Source organism: Populus nigra, chromosome 2 (assembly GCF_951802175.1).
Source record: "Populus nigra chromosome 2, ddPopNigr1.1, whole genome shotgun sequence".
Taxonomy (NCBI): Eukaryota; Viridiplantae; Streptophyta; class Magnoliopsida; order Malpighiales; family Salicaceae; genus Populus; species Populus nigra.
In genome coordinates, this window is record NC_084853.1 from 43,950,062 (window position 1) to 43,973,447 (window position 23,386).

Here is a 23,386-nt window from a genome sequence, read left to right on the forward strand (position 1 = left end):
TAGAAGGTTGTCGATAAATTTGACTTCCTTCATCATTCCACGTAGAGTGAAAAACCATTTAGGAAAAGTCTATGGTCTTTATGGTGAAAGCATTGATTTTTTTTTTTTACTCTTACAGAGAAGGAATCCACTAACAGGATACTATTTTATACTGTGCTGCAGGTTAAATTAAATTTTATTTTAAACGCAATAAAAATTATTCAAATATTATTAATGTATTTTTTTAAAAAAATTCAATAATGAATTCAAAATTTATTATATATTGATTGAATATTGAGATAGTGAAACATTGAAAAATATTTAAAAGTAATATCGAGATGATAACATATTGAATCGATCTAAGTTTATTTTGAGTTAAAATAAATTGAAAATTAAAAATTAAAGTCTTCTTTTCAAATAAAGAATAAATGAAACATTATCTATTTTTTTAAAAAAAAATATTAAGAGGCTTAGCAATAACTAGAAAACACCATAGAAACTTTAATAAATCAAATTATAGAATGAAATAACCTTAAAATCGATTAAAAAAACCCAAAATAAACTTAAATCCAAAAATCTTCTTGAATTTAGATTTATTATTTCAGACAATGAGATTACAAAAGAACACCTCACTAGAATTCTCTTTATAGAATGAAACTTATTTACACCAGGATCAACGAGTGAACCGAGATTTTATCTTTTTACCAATTGAATCGACAACTCTCTCCTCTCTCAAATTAAAAATTAAAATAATAATAATGAAGTATCATATCAAAATTGAATTTTAAAAAACTACAAGGATGATAAAACTATAAATTAAAAAGTATAGGGATAAAAGTTAACTTTTCACACTACTTTTGAAAAAACCATCTAATTTCTTCATCTTCCTTACTTCTAATCCTACATTCATCAATAAATAAGAAGCAATTAGCAACAAAAGAATTAAATTGAAGAGAAAAAAAGCACCATGAATTATGAGAGGGTGCATGGTACACGTGGGCGCAATGTTTTCACCTTACTTTTAGTTTATTTATAAAAATGGAAAATTTATTCCCTTGTTTAATATAATACATGATTTCTTAATGCAATTTTAACAATTCTCTCTTAGTATGTTTGATTACGCTAGCAACTACTAACTTGTAGACAGGTGGGATGCCATGAAATATGAACATGATGCTGAGAAGGAATAGTGGAACTTTGTGTGCGTTTATCAACGTGGAGGTCAGTGCTGTCGTTTATTTGTTACACCTTTAATAAAAATATCACTAGCGGATCCAAGTTCAAGGTGTTCGTGCTTAAGGGTAAGAGCTGATAAGGGAATAACATACGCAATCTTTTGGGATGTCAATGGCTATGATAACTGTGCTCGAATATTTGTTTGTAACATAGTAGTTTTTTGACACTTGACCAAAACTATACTAACAGCTAGAGATTGCAGGATGTAAGTTCTGTTTTACAAATGTTATTTGGAGTTGAGAGGTTGCGCGTAATGGGATTCAAGATACCTTGTATACGAATACTATAATTTCTTTGGAAAGCAAAATAAATGAAATTATTGAGTAAAATTAAAAGCAATCGAAGCTACAGATACCACATTGTCACTAGCATCAAACTGTATGTATCAATTTGTAAATTACCTTATATACGTTGCCTTGACACTGTCCCTCTCTCACTTCTTTTTGTTTTTTTTCAGGCACTGCCGGTCTAGCAATTTACGCGCTGTAGCCTTTAGTGGTGTACTAAAAAGAAAAGGAGAGGCCTCTCTTCTTGTGACGGATAAAATAAATCGAGAATGTCAGAGAATGATGTGGAGAAGAAAGTAGCGGATAGATATCTAAAGCGAGAGATTCTTGGTGAAGGTACTTATGGTGTTGTCTACAAAGCCATTGACACCAAGGTAATTAATCTTACCTGGATTTTGTCCCTTAGAACTGGGAATTTTGAATCTTTAGGTTCTGTTTTGTTTGATTTATGACAAATGTATAAAAACTGAAGAAATTTTCAACTTTTTAGGGTTTGTTTTGTTTGCTTATAGAGAAATTAAAGGGGAAAAAAGAAAAGAAAGAAAGAAAGCTGCTTTTGATTTTGGTTTTCAGGGAGTTATTTTAGTTAGTAAAAATACTAATTTAGTTTTACTTAATTTGATCAGATTTTAAGTTGGTATGTATAGGTAATTGTCTGAAAAAAAAAAAAGGGGGCTTAGGTTCCATAAGGTTGTTTTTGTATTTTTAATTGATAGTGTTGGGCATGTTGCAGACTGGGAAGACTGTTGCAATCAAGAAAATTCGGCTCGGAAGACAAAAGGAAGGAGTGAATTTTACAGCACTTAGAGAGATTAAACTTCTTAAAGAGCTTAAAGACCCGAATATAATCGAGTTGATCCATGCCTTCCCTCACAAAGGGAACTTGCATCTTGTGTTTGAGTTCATGGAGACTGATCTTGAAGCGGTGATTCGCGATCCCAATATATTTCTTTCGCCAGGGGATATAAAATCATACTTTCAGATGACGTTGAAAGGACTAGCTGTTTGCCATAAGAAATGGGTTTTGCATAGGTATTGCATTGTCGTTGAGAAGCTAGTTTGTGATGTTAATTGCTGCCAGAATTGGTATCAAATGTATGGTGTTTGTTATGTGCAGGGATATGAAGCCAAATAACTTGTTGATAGGATCTAATGGGCAGCTCAAGCTTGCAGATTTTGGTTTAGCACGTATTTTTGGAAGTCCTGGTCGCAAGTTCACACACCAAGTAAGTGTGTACGTTCAAGCATTTTCAGTTAAAGGATTTTTATAATTAAGATCTGATATAATGTTTTGCTTAAGAAATAAGCTTTGTTAGCAGCAGTGATAGCTGATCATATGATAGATGGCTGGTGTGGAACTAGTTCAAATCTTTGTTTATGAACCATACATCATGTGTCAGGAATGATGCTGTGATGGATAAATCATCCTTTGTTTCCTTCTGTCCTGTATCCTCCACAAAAAATTAAACCTGCAAGTTTGAATACCAATGTCCAGGTCTTTGCTCGATGGTATAGAGCACCTGAACTTTTGTTTGGTGCCAAACAATATGGTGCTAGTGTTGATGTATGGGCTGCAGGTTGTATATTGGCAGAGCTACTTAATCGCAGACCATTCCTACAGGTGAGTAGATTTTCATGCTTGTCATAAATTTGATTTTCATGCTTGTCATAAATGTGGTTTTCACTCTTGAAAAATACTCCTCATAGTTTTAGCAGTCATATTAGTTATGCAGTTGGCCTATTCTCTTTTGTGTAGAGTTCTATATGGATTAAAGTTGTACTTTTAAACATTGTTTGCAATTGGATCTCTAGCTGTAAAATTGGGAGCTTGAGTTCTCTAAGCATGGTTTGAAATTAGGATCTCTAGTTTAATTCATTGGTACGGTGGCTACCAGCGAACTTTCACGTTAACACGTTACTTTCTCCTTAAATTTGGAATAGTTTTTGTGATTGTTTGCAAAATGTGAACTTAATCCAATGCCTTGCCTCAAGCCTAGGAACACTTAATACCTGGGTCAAGAGGTCAAGGCGGCCAATTCTAACAATGATCAAAGAGTAAATTTTTCATGATGTTCCCACACTTGGAACTCTTTTCTTGAAAGTCCTTTTGACTGCATAACCTGCAATTATGCTTTGTTTTTCTGCTATGGCAATGTGAACTTCATTGTTGGTGTTGGGGCATCAAAACATGTGGAATGAAAATTCTAAGATGTGTGGTTAAAATGGGCCTAAAGATAAATGAGAGGAATCTGGAATGTTTTTCTTGTAAATCTTTCGTTTCCAATCTTAGACCATTGTATTTGAATTTGTGCAGTTACCCTTTGTCAATTGTATTTTGCAAAGCCTAGGAACTCAAGGTTAAAGTTTTTTTTTTTTTTTTTTCTCATTAAGATAAATCCTGTCCAATTTTTTTAAGGTTTTTGTGCCACACAATGTCCCATTTCCTAAAATTTCCCATAACAACAGGAAGACACTAAGTTATCCTTTTCTTTTTCATTTTCCAGTAGCTTGTGATACGTGGCACTAGTTTTTGTCTATCTGTGGCAAATCTTTGCTGACTCCTGGTAGAGTATAAGATTTATTGCTTGTGGATTTTAGAGGTTTCGCTTGGGAGAGGAATTCCAAGCTCCACAATTACGTGTTCATACATTTAAGTTAGTTTCCCAAACAGTAAACCACCAGGAACAGGAATCGGAGAATACAATAAATCTCTAATTCCTTGTTTGTGAATAAGACTTGTATGAATTTTCCACTCCCACCCAGTTACTTCGTCAATATTGTCAATGGACATCAAAGGGAATTCTTGCCTTTCTTTGCTCTTGTTAGAGACGTTTACCTCTTTCCTTTCATGCACCTTTTGTCACTAAAAGTTGCTAAATGAACACTGACAACTAGGAATCTCATCTGACCATTTTCTTTTAAATAATAATGGTTTGGGCTATGGGGTTCTGCCTTCAATTGTGAATCCATAGACATGCTCTTCCTAGGTACATTATCAAAACATAGTGCATACATTTTCTTCCTTTCGCTTTCCTTTCTAAGAACATGCTGAATAGTGGATACAAATTGATTTGGCTAAAGCTCATTTTATTGTAACATCTAGCTAATCATTTTGATGTTTATCAATTGTATGCCCATGGAGCATTTTGCAATCACCATTTGCAGAACCAGTTTAACTTTTAGTGTTTGACAGGGGGATAGCGATATCGATCAACTAGGAAAGATCTTTCAGAAGTTGGGGACTCCAACTCCTTTGCAGTGGCCTGATTTGGAATGGCTTCCTGATTTTGTAGAATATTCATCTCAGATTATACAACCTTGGCGAAAACTGTGTCCAACGGCTAGTGACGATGCTTTAGATCTGTTATCTAAGATGTTTACATATGATCCAAGAGCTAGAATTTCAGTGCAACAGGCATTGGAACACAGGTCTCCAAAATCTTTCAAATTGGAAATCTATATTATCATTTCATTTCCCGCTCTCATCTCTGTTTTGCTTTTAGGTATTTCACCTCCATACCTCTGCCCACAGATCCAGCTAAGCTCCCTAGACCAGCTCCCAAGAGAGAATCACACAATCCTAGGACTTCAGATGTACATGATGGTCCTGTTGTCTTGTCACCAAAAAGGAAGGCAAGAAGAGTGATGTCAGATCGTGAAGGGTTTGCTGGAAATTCATTCCAAGTTGATAAGGTTGATGAATGTGGCGGTGAGATTAGACAGGCAGCTGGGGATAACACGGGCAGGAATGAACCGGTGCTGATGTCAGTAGATTTTTCTGTCTTTGGATCAAAACCAATGAGCAGACCTACGATTAACAGGTAAAACTATCTCTGTGAAGAATTACTTCAAAATGGTTAAACCATGTCCTTTTCCCAAAAAATAATGAAAGCAAATAAGGTTGCAGCCCGTTAAACTTGAAGGTGGAGTTTAGATTTATATTCTTGTTGTCATGTATTTTCATAAGAAATTTCATATTTGACCTAGAGCTAAGGCTTCAAGTTTTCAAATTATGTGGGCTTAAGCTTCAAGATTTAATTTGGGACCTTTTTTATATTCTCCTTTTTCTTTGCTCTTTCTTGGGGATTACAGTTGAGGTTGAGCTTTGTTAAATTGAATAAGGCTATGAGCACTATATATGTAAGTCGGGAATGTACAAGACATGCTCCATTATTACAAAAAAAAATGTGACATTAGATTAAATGAACAAAAGCTAACCTTATGGTGGGATTTAAGCATTGAGTCCAATTCATTTTTCTCTTACAAGGTTAGAAATCTCATTATGAACTAGATGTGTTAATTTAAATTTTGGAAAGAATGGTCTGATTACTGTAAACAGCTAACTATAATTTTGGTCAATATGTTTGGATGCCAGATAGCTACTTTTTAATCTGAGGATAGGCTATCTATTAATGAGGCTATGTTATGAGGGCACATGTTCTTATGAACTAGATGTGAGACTCTTGGTTGTATGTTTATTTGTCTTTGACCTTTTGCTTTAATGTCTCTTATCTTTTCTTTAAATATCATTATGATTTTTTTTTTCTTAGAAATCTTCTTTGAGCAAATTTTAATGTATATCATAGATTCTTCTTTTCTTGAATATTAGACTGCCATTAATAGTTGATGAGAGAGATAAACTCCCTCCTTGATATTAACCAACTTTTGAATTAGAATGTATTGACGGAGATAAACTCCCCATAAACTTTTTACAAATTTACAGTCACTATTGAAATGAATTAATGAGCATCTAATGTTTGTTCTCTTCTTCACTTATGGTTGAAGACATTAATTATATCCTGGTTGAAATTAAGACAATAAATGCTATCATTAAACTATATATCTTGGCATTTTTTTATTCATATTTTTTGTAGCTTTAAAATATAATGTATCTTAAAAGTTTTCCAAATCCCTTAAAATGATTAAAGGCGAGTTAAATTTTATGGGAGGTTCTACTTAAGTGCTTTAGGGTAAGGAGATTAAAAGCTGAGATCACCATATTGGCACAGCCAGTACTGCTACTCACCAGCACCACTACTTTACTTGCCGCCACCAAACAACACCACCTCCAGCAGAGTCACCACATCACCATCACACTACTAACAAAAACATCCCTTGGATTTACTCTCGTAATAATTTTGGTACCCTTAACATATACATGTTTAATATTTACTTTTTTACCATGTCAATCTTTTGCATGAGTGCATTATTTTCATTTGAATTTGTATTGCTCTTTTACCCAAAAAGAAAAGGAAAAAAGAAAGAAAGAAAAAAATCTTGTAATTTCTCACCCCAATTTTTTTTTGTCCCATATCAAGCCCAATATCAGATATATTTTTTATTTTTTATATTACTGGGAGTTAGTATAAAAGAATCCAACAAATTGGATCATTTATTTGTGCCATGATTTCTTTTACCATACAAGCTCACTTTTTGAATTTTAATATGATCATTAAACAATCATAAATAGACAGGAAACGCATCTAGAGAAATAAAATGATGGCTGTGGATTATAAAAATATCTTCTTATCATCTAATTAAGAAAAAAGTAGGTAAATAAAACTACATTAGATTCCAATTCCATTTTGTTTATGTGAAATAAAAAGTGGATTAGATTTGTATGATAATTAACTTTTCCCCAGAAACTAATTTCATTGTCTGAGAAATGCTTTGTACTCAACCTATATTAGGCTCATGCCTTGCCTCACATAAGCTTTCCTTCCACCTTTTGGAAACATATGTACAGGTAAATATGCTCTTGAGACACTCCCTTGCACTTCCTTTGTTCCATAAAACTAGTTCTTTTGATGATACCATAATGTTTAAGGAAACAGAAACATATGCATCCGGACAGTTTGCAATGATATTTTGACTTTACCCTCAGTGTTCTTAATATGTGTTCTTTGTTCCCTTGTGCAGTGCTGACAGATCTCATCTAAAGAGGAAACTGGATCTTGAGTTCCAGCATCCTGAATAAGAATCATTTGTGTTAATCTTACTGGATTTGGGAATTTCTGTGAGGATGGGTTATTTCTGGTCCTGCATTTATGACGTATGCTGTGACTTTCTTGAGTTCGTTGTAATTATGTGGCGGCATCTCCCTTTCTCATGTTGGTGTGCCAGAGCCTCCAATTGGCTATTTTCTGCCTAGAGATCACAAGGGAGCATCACACTACTAATCATTGCTTTTCTTCCCCACGTGTTTGAGGTTGTGGCTGGTAAGTCATAAATAGTTGTCAAACAAAAAGAGAGAGAGAGATATGGCTCCTTAGTTTTTTCGGAGAATCCACACTAGTCTATGATTGGCCAAATTTTGAAGTCCGAACAAATTTTTAACTATATTCTATACTGGAGAGAAGTTGGACAATTGCTCACGGTAATTATTTTCCAATATACATCGTGTTTATTGATGAGTGTACTTGGTTTCTCTTGGTAAGCTAAATAAGAAAATATTACAAGGCATCTAATGTTTTTATTTTTTTATGTTCTTTCTGATTATTTCGTGTGGTTTTTTTCGAGAATTGTTCAATGGTCAAAAGTTATTTCATCTTGATATGAAAGCGGGCCTGTATCTAACTTTCCTATAGTCTCATTAATCATTATTATGCAATTTAGTGACTGTTATTTGCAGTCTATATGAATGTCTAGTCTCGATTTCTACATGTAGTTGGGACTCGGGGGGTTTTCTTTGATGGCCTGAGGATCTTTGCTGGGCAAGTTTACATAATTGATTTATTGCAATGCATTTTAGATCAGGTGGTTCTTATGATGCTGATTGCTGAGCAATCTAGCTTGCAAGACTTCACCCTAGAGACATTGGTGAGCTGTAATGACAAAGACCAAACAAATAATGAATGCACGTTATGAAGTTCTTTATTTGTTGTTCCAAAAATAAAATTTTAAAAAGATTCTTGCTTAGGCAACCTAGCATGCTAAACCGTATCCTTCGATTTGGGTTGTGGTTTGACAAACCCCTGTTCTTCTTCTTCTCCTTTGAATTTCTGGAAAAAAATCATATTTAATTTTTAGATGATTATCTCATCAGTGCAATGTGAGTGGCAGTCGGCACAAGATGTGATGTATGTTTCTCTCTCAAGAAAAGAATATTCATGAAAACATAAAAATATACACAAATATTCTTTTGTTAATTTTGTCCATGCAATCATAATGAAAACACGTACTCTTACTTTTTATGAAATGTTCCTGTCAGAGGCCTTTATTATTATTTTTTTGTCAAAAACCATGCACATAACTACTTGTTAGCACATATATAGTTCTGCCCTGCGAAAGAATTTGCTCTGAAAAAGCTCCAACTTTTCCCTGGTTGACATTGCAGTCCATTGTTTAAGAAAGGAAGAACATATTCACATGTTTATTGTGATGCTTGGATTTGAAGTTTCATGCATGGAATGGAAATGCAATGGTTCTGATTTGTTTTGTTTATTTCATTTACGTTTCGATCAATAGAGATGCTAACCACAACTGGCTGCATTTTGGTGCGTATGATTGATCCGAGGGAAAAACTAGAAGGGCCCTCGGTATTCAAAATTAGACCAGCAGATAGCTCCAGCCCCAATGCTTGATGATCAGAAGTTTCCAATTAACAAAATAATAATAATAAAAAATAATAATTTTATTTGTGGATTGTGAGGTCTTTTACGGTAGATTCTAGGCTTCTAGCAGTGTTTATCACCAAAAAACTTGTCGATCTCGCGATAATTTTGTTCAATTTCTTCCATGTCGTGTCCTTCCCTAGGGATGTGGCTGCTCGGAGACCACAGTTTCCCCTTTGATTTTTTACTTTTAGGCGGCTAATCAGTGCATCCAGGCATGTTAGTTCAATTTCTTCTTTCTTTAAAAAAGAATTTGTTTGTTGAAGCTAATGGATTTTTGGGTTGTTCTTGTTGGCATGGATAATGGGGGGAAGAAGACGGAATCTTACGGTTGGGGTCGTTTTTGGAGCAGAGTTTTTTATTTCTGCTGCCAGGCACCACCACTTTGTCTCTCTGTCCTTTCCATTTTTATAAAAACAATTAAAAAATTCAAATCGATGGGGTTTTTTTGGTTGTTATTGCAGGCAGAGATGATGGGAGAAAGATGAAGGATCTTCGTTTACCTTTTGCTTATTGATGGTTCTTTAGAGGTTAATCATTATTAACAAAACCATCAAAAGATGTGGGGTTGTGAGTGACACTCTTCGTCTGAACAATTACTAGCTGACTCCAAAGTTTTTCCATTTCTATATAATTTCTCTCGGAGCTTATCTTCTTCTCATGCTTCATCTACTCATTGATAATATATGATTTCTTTCTCGCAGAGAACAGCAATCCTTTCCTGCTTCTACTCTCGAAAAATACTTAAACACAAACGAGTATTAGTACCTCAAAATTATTCAGTGCAAAGATAAACGATCATGCTTGCCCTTGCTTCCTAATGGTTTCTTCTGTGTCTGTTTACATTAAAATCTTCCAGAGGTAACTTCAAAATTTGAGTTCGTATGAGCACCTCAAAATTGTCAATTGAACCGCAACGTTGTCCTCTCTTATGAAATGACCTAGAATTCTACTATTTCGTATACAAATTAGACACAGAAATAGTCTGACATGCATTCGTAGATGGTGGAATAATATCTGCGTACACCATTGAAAGGCAACTTAGTTTACAAATAGTGTCTTACTTTGAATATCCCTTTCTTCTTATAACCGCGTACTTCTATATTTAGATAGTTGAGAATTGTTTCTCGTATTTTTTTTATATTTTTATAGGATTATCTTATAAATTATAAATTTAGTATGCTAACTTGAATTAATTTGAATTATTATACATGTTTTTTTTAATTTTATTATTCAGCATTACGTTTAATTGTTTTAAAATTAAGTTTTACAAGTTTTTTTTTCATGTCATCATAATTTTTTTTTAAAAAAAATTCAATCCATTTACTGATATTGTTATTTTTTTATATATAATTAAATATAAACCTAGTTTTATATTTTTTTTATTATATAATTAAATAAAATGATTAAACCCAGATTCATATTTTTTTAAAACACGGTAATTTTTTTTATCCTATCTAGTAAACAACACAAGCGGAAGACATCATAGCAGTCTTGCTCATCCTCTTGTTCATTGACAGTTGTGGTTCGCATTCTACAAAATACGCGAGATAGGCACTGCTATGTTGAGCAGGGATCATGCCCTTGACTTTAATTCCTGGTTGATAGGTCACGGTGCGGCTTTGTTTCATTTCCCTGATACGTCTCAAGACCACAGCTCTCTGTTACCTGATATCAAGAGAGGAAATCGATGGATGGACGGCAATGAATTCCCACTAGGGAAGTAGATAGCAGCCATGCTGTGCCATTAAAGCTGCAACTGGCCGATGGAACCACTGTTCCCACAAACCAGTCATTGCTACAGATGCATCTATCAGGACCCTACACAAGCTGAAGCTTCAGAACACATACACGGTCAAAGTTCAGCCTAGAAAATGGGGTGGCATATGCAGTTATGTTAATCAATCTTGCGTTAACAATGGGGTATCTTCAGTTGATTACTCCTAAAGAATCCAAATTTTGGCTATAATACTCAGAAAATTTTAGTTAGTCAATCTTCACTGGATCAAGACCTAAATCAGAAAATATATGAGCTGCATTTAACATATAGTTCAGTGTACCATCCCGAAGAAAACATACATAACATACATTTCAGATCTCAAGAATAATAAAATTCAATGCAAATGGAACAACACTTCAAAGTTTTAACAAATCCTGTATCCTACTTCGTAGCCTGGGAAATAATATTGCTAATCGAACTGGCCTGCTCTTTTGCAGCCTCCACCAATGAATCCTGTAGTTCAGACAAGGTAGCACTTAGATATCCTGACAAATAAACAAATTAAGAAATTGTATACGGAACAGAAAAGGCAGTACCTGAGCAGCTATTTGCCTAGCAACTGTTTTCTTGCTGGACTCTTGAAGTTCACCAGCTATCAAAAGCTCGTCCAATACATAGTAGGCCTTCAATGTTAAAGCAGCAAACAAATAAATAAGCAAAGAAACTTTCGTATCCATGCACGAGACAAATAAAATATGCTTTATGTACTGAGACATGTTTGGAACAAACCACTTCTGGCATCATACCACTTACAGTATGGGGTAAACCAAAATTAACTTTGAAATGCTTGAAACTAAAAATAAGTTGAAATGAAAAACAAGCAGGCATACCTTATGGAAGTTGAAGATCAAGTCCAACTCACAGACCTGGAAAAAAAATATAAATTGTTAAACTATCAATAAATGTGAACCATTGAATGGAAACTAGAATGCCAGTCAAAAAGACTTTGCAGGCCTTACAATAAACCAGAGTCTAAGTTCACTCACACTGCCAAAGTATCGGTCCAGAATCTCAACATAATGGTGAATTATTTCGAGGACCTCTAATTCGTTGTCCTCTTGATCAATGCACATGCAGAAGTAAAGGCTAGCATACCTGCATGATATGCACATTGGAACCAACAAAGTTTATCAGCGCTCTAAGATGGATGGACGAACATTTTCCAGATATTCACTGCAAAACACTGAATCATATTCTAGCTTTACCTTTTATAAACAACTTTGAGTCCTCTCCATTCAACAAAATTACAGAGCTTGGGTCCTCGAGACAAAATTACTCCACTGAGCTCACGGATGACCTTCTCAAGGTGCATTAAGATATAAATAAGTATTGATAATGTAAGAAAATCCACATTAATTCCAGAGAAATATCAATAGGAAATTGTTCAATATACAATTGAACAGTATAAAATAGGCATTGCAAGGTCCAAAAACTCATCGACAAGGTAGCATTTAAAAAAAATACATATCTAAGAGTTGATCTACAACACAACAGTCTCGAAGAGAAGATATTATTGACATTACCTTACTTCTTTCCTTCTGTGTATAAGGTGAATACCATTTTGTCAATCTCACTTTTCCTTGTCGACTAATGAGGAGTACAAATTGAATCTGAAACATATTGGAAGATGGGCATTAAAACCACCACTAGCATAGAAACTTTACACTTTACAATAGCTGAAAACAAAATAATTGATTAATTACTAAATCCTTCTGGGAAAAGCATTTATCTGAAAATTAGCATGGGATAAAATGGTTTATATTCATATCAAGGTTGATATGCATAAAAACTAATACAATAGTTACTACTTTGTTCACCTGTTCTCCGTGCCCCCTTTTCACTCCAGACAAGTTAGACAACTACTGAAACCAGAGTTACCACGTTGAGATTTTCATCTCAGAAAGTTCCAAACTAAGTAAGGTTTCATCTTCGACATACATGTTCCGAATCAAACCATGATAACTCACTCTTTGACAGAAAACCAAGAGATGAACTTCATTAACCCAGTATCTAATCAGCTATAATTTTCAATCATTAACCCTGTATCTAACCAGATATAATTTTCAATTATTAATATTACCACTGATCTTCTACTGTACAGAAATGAGATATCGGGTGTCAAATAGGTCTGGCCTACAAACTCCAGTGGTTTTCAATGGTAAATAAAATAGACATACTAAATCTGCCATTCCAAATTCACTTAGCAGATCACATGTCATCCAAAGCACCAAATACATTGCATGCTAATCCAGCTGCAGCAATTTCGGCGAACAAATTCATCACCCCCAAAACTATAACAATTAAATACATATCCTAATCATCGAAATTCTGACTACAGCCAAAGCCATATTTCCTACCTAGTAGAGTCTAGTACAAACAACCAGTCAGCTCAGCCCTTAAAGATCCTCACTAATCAATCATTCTTCAATAGCATAGACTGAAAATTGAAAAGAAACCCTCGATCCCAGATACGGTAAAAATCGACAAGAAAAACAAAACAAATCATCAAATGTTACTGTCAGATCTAAACTCTTGTACATGATAAAGGTGAATATTGGATAAGTCAGCACCAAATTCCAATCATATTCAGTGATCTCTTTAACATGACAAATACCTCATCTAATAACAAAACCCAGTAGATAGAAAGAGGAAAAATAGAATGGGAATTCAAAATATAAGAAAGAAAATGGGTTTTCAATCTAAGAATTACCATTTTGTTAGTGTTAAGCAATTCTGTGATTGACCCAGAAACCAAAATCTCCAAAAATATATGCAGAAAAGAAGAGAAGATCGAACTGAATTCAGCAGATGGGTCTGCTGTTAATTAAAGCCCCGCCTGGCGGTTTGCTTTTACGTCGAAAAAAAAAAAAAAACAGGTGCCAGTTCGAAGTTTATGTTACGGAAGAATTTGTTTTTTTTTTTTTTTAAATAGTATTTTTATAAAACAATTTTTTAAAAAATATTGTTTTTAAATAATTTTAATGTTACGTATTAAAAATAATTTTTTAAGAAATATTATTTTTATATATTTCTAAAATAAACAATTTAAAAACCAACTGCCGTACTTTTAAATTTTTAATCACCCCAAAAACGAGGAAGGGAAGGGAAGTGGTGAAATGAATTTGATCGGGCCGGGCTTAGAAAGATTAGTTTGGATAATGGCTTTTAGCCCAAATGTTCAGAAGATTTATTTGTTTGGGCCTGTCCACTCGAATCTTTCTATTTTCCCTTCGGCGTGAGTACTCCCCACTTGCATTATAGTATAGCGGGTGTGATCTATAATTCTATATTTCTCACGTCATCTCCGGGGTTGATTTTTATAAATATTGTAAGAAAATAATTGATTAATCTAATCTAATTTATTTTTTTAGTTAAGATACGTGATGATTTGATATTAAAAATTCAGGTGATTAGTAATTAATATCTATAAAAAAAAATTCTCTAGATTTTTATATGTTTAAATCAATAATTTTATATAAAAAAATGTAATAATATTCTAGAAAAATAAACTTTTAAAATATATAGATTAAAAATATTAAAAATAAAAAGATTATAAACATTTTATTCCAACAGTGCCATATTCTTATTTTCTTACCTTTCCCCTCTCTGTAATTATTTGTGTGGCCTGAAGACTTCAGATGTAAATATTCTGAGGCATTTACGTTTGTATGGGGGGTTTTTCTCTCCCTGAAAGCGCCAATTCCATGCTGTCTTTCGAAACTCTCCTATAATCGTACAGTCTTAGAGCAGACTCTGTCCCAAATAAAACGAGGAGCATCTGGGAAGCACAAACCTCAGTCCCTCGATGAACACCAGAAGCAGAGAGCATTGTGAGTACAGAAATTAGCCCTTTAAAACGTATGTTTATTAATTCCGATTACCCATTTCCTATTGATTACAGGACACGGTATCTGTTTGCAAAGCATCGAGTCGAGGTCCCCCACCTTCTTGATCCTTGGTCACGAGTTGCTCTCCCACCTTTCCAGGAAATTACAATCTCTAGATGCAGGTGTCTAGTAATTCCCTGGTCCCTGGCCAACTCTTGTCCAATTTCAGCAGCCCATGATCCAGCTTTTAGAGCATTACACCACCCAGCAGCTGCTAGTTGTACTATCTTTGTCATATAAATCTCTGTCAAACACTTTTTCCTTTTTTCTTTCTTATATATCTCAGCATCCACTGCTAAATGCTAACGATGACAAAAGATTATAATGAAGTTGTAGTTGGTAGATGTCGTCAGCCAGCTAAATTTACTCCCTGCCAGCAATTGATTTCAAAAAATTCCGTCGATGGAACGAGCAGCTTCGTGAAGCCACATCCACTGGAATATTTACGGCATCATCGGCTCTTTAAGTAGCCTTCTCTGCCTAAATAAAACGAGCAAATATAGGAAAAACGAGCAAGATATGATCAGTTCGAAGTGAGGCAGCACTTAACAGTTAAAAAGGAATTTGTTCAGAAGGTTCTACAAGCCTATTGGAGATCGACTCAATCTAGCCGGTTGTAGTTAGGAAGGCTTTTAAATTATACTTAGAAGTTATTGTTTTATCAATTTTATTATTTTTCTAGTTAATTTTGTTATTTTCCTACATAAACAGAATTTGTTTTGATTTTCAGGGGTTCTAATTTGATTTTTTTTTTAACCGAGGCCTTTTGAATCTTGAATTTATTTTTTTCAAATTTACAGTTATAACCCTTAAAAAAACTGTCTGGGACCCACGCTTGATTTTTGTCCAATATAAAAGGGCCAACACATCAGCAATCTGTCATGTAGCACTTTTGTGCAGGTTTCAGGCTGTGGTCTAAGATTCCACGTTTGTGGAGCTGAAAAAATCAGAGAGATGACAGAAACTTCTTCTTCTTCAACGACCATCTCCAAAGACTTACCTTCAGAGCATGTCTTAGCAGTCAAAAGGTTTTTTGAAAGCGTAGGAATCCATGCCTCTCTCCCTCAAAACTCCACTTCTAAAGACTTTTATTCCGATCTCTTTCGCGATCTCTTTAAAGCCGGCCATGTCCAACGTGGCCGTGTCTCCTGTATCGTCCCTGTCTTGCCCGTTGTTGGCGTAAGATTCTCACTCGTTTCTCTTGTGTTTAATTCATCAAGAAATTGGATTGAAAAACAATTTATTTTTTTAACTGCTATAGAATTTCTATAATGGGCTCCATGGAGGCGCTGTTGGGGCTATAGCAGAGAGAGCATCCATCGCTTGTGCTAGAACTGTTGTGGCTGATGATAAAAAACTTTTTCTTGGTGAATTAAGCATCTGTTACCTCTCTGCAGCAAAACTAAATGTGAGTTTCTCTTTTGGTGCCATTTCGTGCTTGCCTTATTTGTAATAGAGAAAAGCCTCTACACTAATGATGGGGTTCTTCAATCTTAGGTTTCACCAGTCTTCCAGATTATGCAAGTGTGTGCCCAAGAAAATTAGATGCAATGAAATTCAATCAATTTGTTATGTTCAGAAGATTTTCCACCACTCAGTTGCCTGCCTTTGCATTTGTTTTGTTGTTTAGTTTTTTAATTTGAAACTCGTTCACTTGCCATTGCAACTTCTGTGTATTAGTTTCTTAGAGTAACTTTTTTACTTGTGATAATTAGATTGGTTTCACATGCTTCAGGGTTTCTATCTAATTTACTACTATCAAACAATTTATCTTGGCAGGAGGTGTTGCTGGTTGAAGGGTCCGTACTCAAGAGTGGAAGGAATTTGACTGTAGTTGCATCTGAATTCAGAATCAAGGAAACCAAGAAGTTGGTCTTTACTTCTCGTGCTACATTCTATCACATGCATGCTGCCAAGTTATGAAATTTCTGTGGTTTTACATATGAGTCTGTAACTTTTTGAATGCTTTGCCTGTAACCATGAATAAAGTCTTTTCATTTGTTCAATAAGAATGAGATGCCCATGGCTATACTCTGATGTCCTGTTGCAGATAGCTGATAGACTATATATGTTTATGTGCCTTTTTGTAGAGAGTTTGTTTAAACTCTAACAGGAATGGAATAATGATCATTTCAAACTGAATTTGATGGGGAAAAGGGATGTTTGAACTTTTGAATCGAGTTTATTCTTATGGGTCAGAGCTATCTTTTGTTGGTTTTATCATAATAGAAATGTCAGCAGTGGATCCAAGCTCAAGGTGAAAAGGATCTTTGTTTCTGATTCTTTTTAATGATGACCAGTGCATTTACAGATGAAAGAATTAATTTCTTGGATGAAGTATGGGAAAGGTTGGTTCTTACTCTAGGGATGGTTTTTCCTTCTGCCAAGGGCCAACTTTAGGGTAATCTCACCTTTTTATCCCTGCAAATTGAAGTTGTGAATCGTAAACGGGAAAGAAAACAAAGAAGCTGAACTGGACTCAGGAACAGGACATGATAATCCTAGAACATGGCAACGGTTACAGCTCCTGCATTCACAAATTCAATACTTTGTCGGTCATTTCTGGTTCACCTGCAGATTCAGCATCTTTTATTGTTGCCTTCTAGTCTCTGCAATGTTATGCATGTAGATGCTTGTTTCTACGAGCAATTTGCAGGGAAAGAGATTACAAGGTTCCATCTTTACTTGAAAACTCACTGAGCAGCTCGATGAATGTTGAAGGGAGAAGCTACTCGACATCTGAAGACTCCTCTTAGGACACCTCGGTTGATTGGTTTGGCAAAGGGGATGGAGACAATGGTGGTTTGAAAATCAGGACATAATTTTTTTGGCTAAAAATCATTTTTTTTCAATCAATTTATCATTTAAAAACATCTAAAAAAAAATCTAATGATCTTAAAAATAAAAAAAATTGTTATTAAATTTGAAAAAAATCAGTCCCAGAAAACAAAATTAACCTCGTTTAAAAAAACTTTCTATATCTGATTACACAAGAGAAAAGTTAAAAACAAAGAAAATTAAAAAAATATATATTAATACTAAGGAAGGAACGGTTTGGATCACACTGTTTATTTTGTTTAAAATAATTTTTTATATATTTTTAAATTATTTTAATAGATTGATATGAAAAATAATTTTAAAAAAATAATTTTTTTTATTTTAATATATTTCTAAACAAAAAATATTTTAAACCATTATTGTTATCATAATTTCAAATAAATTATAAAAATAATATTTTTCATGATTTTTTTATTTTTTATTTTGTTTTTCAGTAATTTTCTCTTGTTTTTCAAATTAAAAATTAAAATTGAAAGAAAATAAAATCTAGACAAAAACATTTGATCGCCAAGCTAAAGGCAACATGAAGGAAATTCGATAAAATCCCAAGGTAATATTTAGCAAGAAAAAAAAGTGATTTGAGGCCGAAACGACATCGTTGAAAGCTAGTTTATCCGTAGAATAAAAAACAAAGCACTCACAGTTGCAGAAGTAAGAAATGGCAACTCTAGCTCATCTCTCTCTCCTCTCAAAACCATCACCACCACCACAACTCAATAACCTCTTCTCCACCATCCCTAGAACCCGGCTCAACCCACAATCCAAACGCACCCGGTTCAAATGCTTAGCCAGCCAAACCGGGTTCTTTACTAAACTAGGTCGTTTAATAAAAGAGAAAGCCAAAAGTGATGTTGAAAAAATCTTCTCAGGTTTCTCCAAAACCAGAGACAACCTTGCTGTCATTGATGAGCTCTTACTGTACTGGAACCTCTCTGAAACCGACCGTGTTCTCGACGAACTCGAAGAGGTTTTAGGAAATGCTTAAACTCTAAGCTTTTTTTTGGAAGCTATTGGATGGAAGTTTTGATTTATTTTATATTTGGGTTTTGATTGTAGGCTTTGTTGGTGTCTGATTTTGGGCCAAGAATTACTATTCAGATTGTGGAGAAATTGAGGGAGGATATATTAGCAGGGAAGCTTAAATCAGGGAGTGAAATAAAGGTATTTATTTGATTACTATAAGTGTTGATTATTCAACTGTTCAGAAAAGATTGGCATTTGACTTGCAATGTTCTTTGTTTGTAGGATGCACTGAAGAAGAGTGTGCTGGATTTGTTAGAGAAGAAAGGGAATAAAACCGAGCTTCAACTTGGATTCAGGTTCTGATGTTTTTTTTTTTATTCTCTGTTGTTGTGCGATGGTAAAGTTTGGTTTTTACCTTTGGAGTTGTTATGGTTTGTGTTGTGTTATCAGGAAACCGGCTGTTGTTATGATAGTTGGTGTTAATGGTGGTGGGAAGACGACATCTCTTGGTAAGTCAAGAATTGAGCTTCTAATTTTTGGTTTTGAATTGAATTTTGGAAATGAGGGTGAACTTTTTGAGTTATCAGAATATTTACCTAAGCCAATCCGATGAATGCCAACATTTTAATGGTTTCTGGTAATGTACACGTTGAGATAAGTGTGGCTCTGATAAGGAAGTTGGTGAAGTATTAGGTGGTAAATTTTGGGGTGGTTTGATTTGTAGATTTTACTTGGAAGCTTGGAGAGGCTTTAATACACTTTTGAGAAATTTAAGGTCTGCTTAAATACGCTCTCTTGAACATGTGTTCTTGAGTTTTTTCTATTATATTGTTTCTAGTTGTTGCTAAAGAAATATGATCTCATTTACTGTTGCTGCAGGAAAGCTAGCATATAGATTGAAGAATGAAGGGGCAAAGGTGAGATTTTGTTTGCCTTTTCTGCAATGTGATAAGTGCCTTTACACAGAGAGAGAGAGCATTAGAAAATTGGTATTTGTGTGATTTTTAGAGCTGAATTGAAGATAATATCATTCAAAGTTTCAGGCAATTGATTTTGACATCCCAAGGAAAATGTGCTTATAGAGATGAGGACTCAAAGATTTAATGAATATGCTGTTGAATTTTGGTGTAATATTTCTCGATGATGTTGTTTTACCAAATACCAATACTGTGTGTTGATTCCACTGATATGGATTAAGATTAGATTTATATCGGAGAATGCAAAACCTTCAGCCTTGTTTTGCATTTAAAGTGCATGGTCTGTGTTTCAAAAAGACTTACTTCACACAAATTCCTTGATGAATTGTGCTTTATGGACTGAAACTATGATTGTAGCGCAATGCATGCTGTATTTTGTTTTTCAAAATATAACATTTATTCTGCCTTTTTGTTGTATCCTACTATCCTGGGTTAAACTAGAACAGAGAATATGTTGTATGTCCAAATGCAGAAGAAAATTCTGAACTGCCCTTTATTTGAATAATATGTTATAGATCTTCTGGAAAAGCTTTGCTATGAATTGCTTGAATAGATAGAATTATCACAGGGGGTTAGAAAATTGATGTTGTCTCCTAGGGGAGTGAATAAAGTTAATATCTGCAATTGTAGAGGGTGTACCAGGAAGTACAGTCGGAATGCTATGTTCAGGAATCCTACTGAAGTGCTTGTGCATGCGTGCTTTTTTTCTTTTCATTTTTCTCTTTCCAGCTGAATTGTTGCCTAGGTTATCCTTTTGTCCACCTGATGCTTTCAAAAACAGAGATTGTCTTATCCACAATAGGTCCATCTTTATTTCCTTGTGCTTTTGCTATTGTTCCAGATACTGATGGCAGCAGGGGATACATTTAGGGCAGCTGCCAGTGATCAGTTGGAGATATGGGCTGAAAGAACTGGGTGTGAGATTGTTGTGGCTGACGGAGAAAAGGCCAAAGCATCATCAGGTAGACTACTGGATCTCTAATGAAATCAGTCTCTTCTTTAGCTTTTACCAATCTTTAAAAGATAACTTGGTATAGCTACTAACATATGATCTTAAAGTGCTTTCTGAATAGTTCTTTCTCAGGCTGTAAAGAAAGGGAAAGAACAAGAATTTGATGTTGTTTTGTGTGACACATCTGGACGTAAGTCTACGGATATCCCATGATTATCTATCTAACTTTTATGTGCTTTCTACCTGTTATATTTGAAATATATATCTATTTGTCAGGTCTCCACACTAATTACAGCCTCATGGAAGAGTTGATCGCATGTAAGAAAGCTGTAGGCAAAATAGTTCGTGGTGCACCTAATGTAAGCTCAACTGTTTGCCGCCTTGAATATCTTATTAGCATTGAAGTGTTTCAATGCATCCTGTAAAATTTTATAATTTTGAGCTCATTGTGATGTTTTTATTCAAGTTTTGACTGCTGTACCATTGTTTCCGTCTCCAACACCGTCTTTCATGGTTAATTTACAAGTTTCTAATCTGATAAATTTTAGCTGAAATCTTAATCCTTTGAAATCTTTTGTTCAATGTTTTGTAATTACAGCTCTATATGGATTTTTGAGATAAGATATATGGTTATGATCATTGGTTATGGAAAGTTCATTTGCATGAGTTGAATATCGAAATTCTCTGCTTTGTCATTCCAAATATCTGATTTGATTTGAAACACCAATTTTGTAGATTTGTGAAATGCCATTTCATAAGATTTGCAGGAGATCTTACTAGTGTTGGATGGGACTACTGGTTTGAATATGCTTCCACAAGCAAGAGAGTTCAATGAAGTAATATCCCTATCTCATAGTTCTCCATCAAACAGGGCTTGTTATTCATTGTTTTCATTAAGATGATTTAATTACTTTTCCGAAATGTGATTATATGCAATTTAACCCCTTTTGGGACTTGTGAATATATATGTATGTTCTGGAGTTTTGGGGAGGAAACATTATCATGACCATTATTTACTCCAAAAAAATTGCTTTGCATTGCCAAGGACTGAGCTTAAACAATAGATGGAATTCTTGTAGAATAGAAATTAGCAAAATATTTTAGTAATTATCTCTTCATTTATAATTTGCGTGTTCTCAACTTCCTTGTTGGCATTTTTGTGCCTGTGATAATTTTTGGAAGAAGGAAAAGAAGATTCTTAGAGCATCCAAAGGAATAATCCAAAAGGAGGAAAGGAGAGAGACCATAATCTAAACATGATTATCTAGGGGAAGAAACAAACCTAACAATGTTATTAAGGAATGAACAATTAGACAAGTTGATTGCTACACACTCAACTATACCTTTTGTTTTTTCATACATGTAAAGTTTCCCCATTACCATGCTTTGGTGCTATTATTCTTTCTTCAAGCGTTAAACATCTTGTTTGAGTCTTTAACATGCAACTGCGCTTACAGGTTGTTGGAATAACTGGTTTCATTTTGACAAAACTCGATGGTTCTGCTAGAGGTGGCTGTGTGGTATGCTCCAGTTTCAATGCATTCCTTTTGTTTCATGATTTCGGTAATTAAGGGGACTAATTTTCTTATGCAGGTCAGTGTTGTTGATGAGCTTGGCATCCCTGTAAAGTTTGTGGGTGTTGGAGAAGGTGTAGAAGACCTCCAACCCTTTGATGCCGAGGCTTTTGTTAATGCCATATTTTCATGAGGCAAGTCTGCATCATTTGAAATTATGGCAAATCTGAATCATGGTGATTAAGCCTTTCTATATGTTCCTACGCTCAAATGTTTTGGCTCCATTCAATTTGATATCGATCATTGAAACTCTTCAAAAGTGAATGAATTCTTTTGGGGTGATAATAGTATGAAGATTGAGAATCTTGTGCAGTAGTGTGACAGAAGTTCTCTTATCCAGAAATACCAGGAGATTGATCATTCCTAATGAGTGCTAACGTATGCTTCCTGCGTCATCTCTTTTGCAGGGTGATTAATTTTCAAAGTTGCTGAAAATTCTGGGCTACTTGGCAAGAACAGAGCACTGGGTTTTCTTAATGGGGCCCTTGACAATGGTTGCATTGAACAAAGAGGCTGCAGCTACATGCCAATTTATATGTTTGAAACCTTCCTACTAGTTAGTGGAGTTGAACTACTAGAAGTGAAAAGTATCTCATGTCCACATAATCAAAAGTTAGCAATTCGGAACACTAGTCAGAATGATACTTGTGGATTTCAAGGCAATGAGAGGTTTTTGAGATGGTAACTAAGTTTTTCTTGATGTCATTAAACCATCATGCAAGAAATGAGCCAATTCTATTCAATTGGATATATTTTTGTAGTAAGTTTCGGTAATTGGACCCATATCCCTTCCGACCATTCTTGAAGAACTGAACTTAACCTCGGTATGTGAAAGTGGTTTGAGAATACCCGTGACAACAAAACTAGAAAAAAGAAATTACGAAGGATGCATATGCAATGGGCTAGAAGTACAGGGACGGGTGTGTAATTGGGCAACGATTCCAACCCTTCTCTGTCAAAACCGAGATTGGTCGGCAAATCTTGCTTTCTCACTATAAGCTCGTCAAGTTTTAACATCGAAATTTCCATCCAAGAACCTTCAGAGCTAGCTACCATGGAGACTCGTGAGCCAAAAGCTGCGACTTCAACTTTGTTTCACCCTTTCGTGGAAATTATTGATCGTCTGGAAGAGTCGTCTGGCATTGTGACAGGAATTTTCCAATTTCACCACATATTCACAAGACCAGCATCTTCACCTTCACTTCCACTCCTAACTTGGGTCCCCTAAAGAGTAATTTTTTTAAAAAAAAGTAAATTTTAGAAAAATAAATTCTGAGAAGATGAATTATTTTTTGATGTT

General features: G+C 34.6%; 4 protein-coding genes across 6 annotated transcripts; 3 read left to right on the plus strand and 1 right to left on the minus strand.

Annotated features, from left to right (window-relative positions):
* Nucleotides 1-1,653: 1,653 nt before the first annotated feature.
* LOC133681672 (cyclin-dependent kinase D-2-like) lies at nt 1,654-7,964 on the plus strand. The gene is made up of 7 exons (XM_062104783.1): nt 1,654-1,876; nt 2,236-2,534; nt 2,620-2,728; nt 2,998-3,123; nt 4,696-4,931; nt 5,006-5,323; nt 7,422-7,964. Exons 1-7 carry the CDS (start codon nt 1,772-1,774, stop codon nt 7,477-7,479), a joined length of 1,251 nt encoding a protein of 416 aa, XP_061960767.1. The 5' UTR covers nt 1,654-1,771; the 3' UTR covers nt 7,480-7,964.
* A 3,164-nt stretch (nt 7,965-11,128) lies between these two features.
* Nucleotides 11,129-13,785, minus strand: LOC133682023 (AP-1 complex subunit sigma-1). The gene is made up of 7 exons (XM_062105260.1): nt 13,606-13,785; nt 12,419-12,505; nt 12,101-12,192; nt 11,882-11,990; nt 11,726-11,761; nt 11,432-11,518; nt 11,129-11,348 (listed from the first exon to the last, which is right to left on the minus strand). Exons 1-7 carry the CDS (start codon nt 13,606-13,608, stop codon nt 11,277-11,279), a joined length of 486 nt encoding a protein of 161 aa, XP_061961244.1. The 5' UTR covers nt 13,609-13,785; the 3' UTR covers nt 11,129-11,276.
* Nucleotides 13,786-15,653: 1,868 nt separating this feature from the next.
* Nucleotides 15,654-16,938, plus strand: LOC133681980 (uncharacterized). The gene is made up of 3 exons (XM_062105193.1): nt 15,654-15,961; nt 16,044-16,190; nt 16,562-16,938. Exons 1-3 carry the CDS (start codon nt 15,737-15,739, stop codon nt 16,703-16,705), a joined length of 516 nt encoding a protein of 171 aa, XP_061961177.1. The 5' UTR covers nt 15,654-15,736; the 3' UTR covers nt 16,706-16,938.
* A 1,303-nt stretch (nt 16,939-18,241) lies between these two features.
* On the plus strand, nt 18,242-22,775 carry LOC133681459 (cell division protein FtsY homolog, chloroplastic). 3 transcript variants are annotated; one of them, XM_062104510.1, is made up of 12 exons: nt 18,243-18,587; nt 18,677-18,781; nt 18,866-18,939; nt 19,034-19,092; nt 19,463-19,500; nt 20,402-20,522; nt 20,634-20,702; nt 20,789-20,871; nt 21,280-21,348; nt 21,970-22,032; nt 22,106-22,262; nt 22,494-22,775. In XM_062104510.1, the coding sequence occupies exons 1-11, from the start codon at nt 18,279-18,281 to the stop codon at nt 22,217-22,219; spliced, it is 1,104 nt and encodes a 367-aa protein (XP_061960494.1). In that variant the 5' UTR covers nt 18,243-18,278; the 3' UTR covers nt 22,220-22,262; nt 22,494-22,775. The 3 variants fall into 3 exon arrangements, 2 of the variants coding, with proteins under 2 accessions (XP_061960494.1, XP_061960493.1); XM_062104509.1 differs by having other exon boundaries at nt 18,244-18,587; nt 22,106-22,220; XR_009836520.1 differs by lacking the exon at nt 22,494-22,775 and having other exon boundaries at nt 18,242-18,587; nt 21,248-21,348; nt 22,106-22,183.
* The last annotated feature ends 611 nt before the right edge of the window (nt 22,776-23,386 follow it).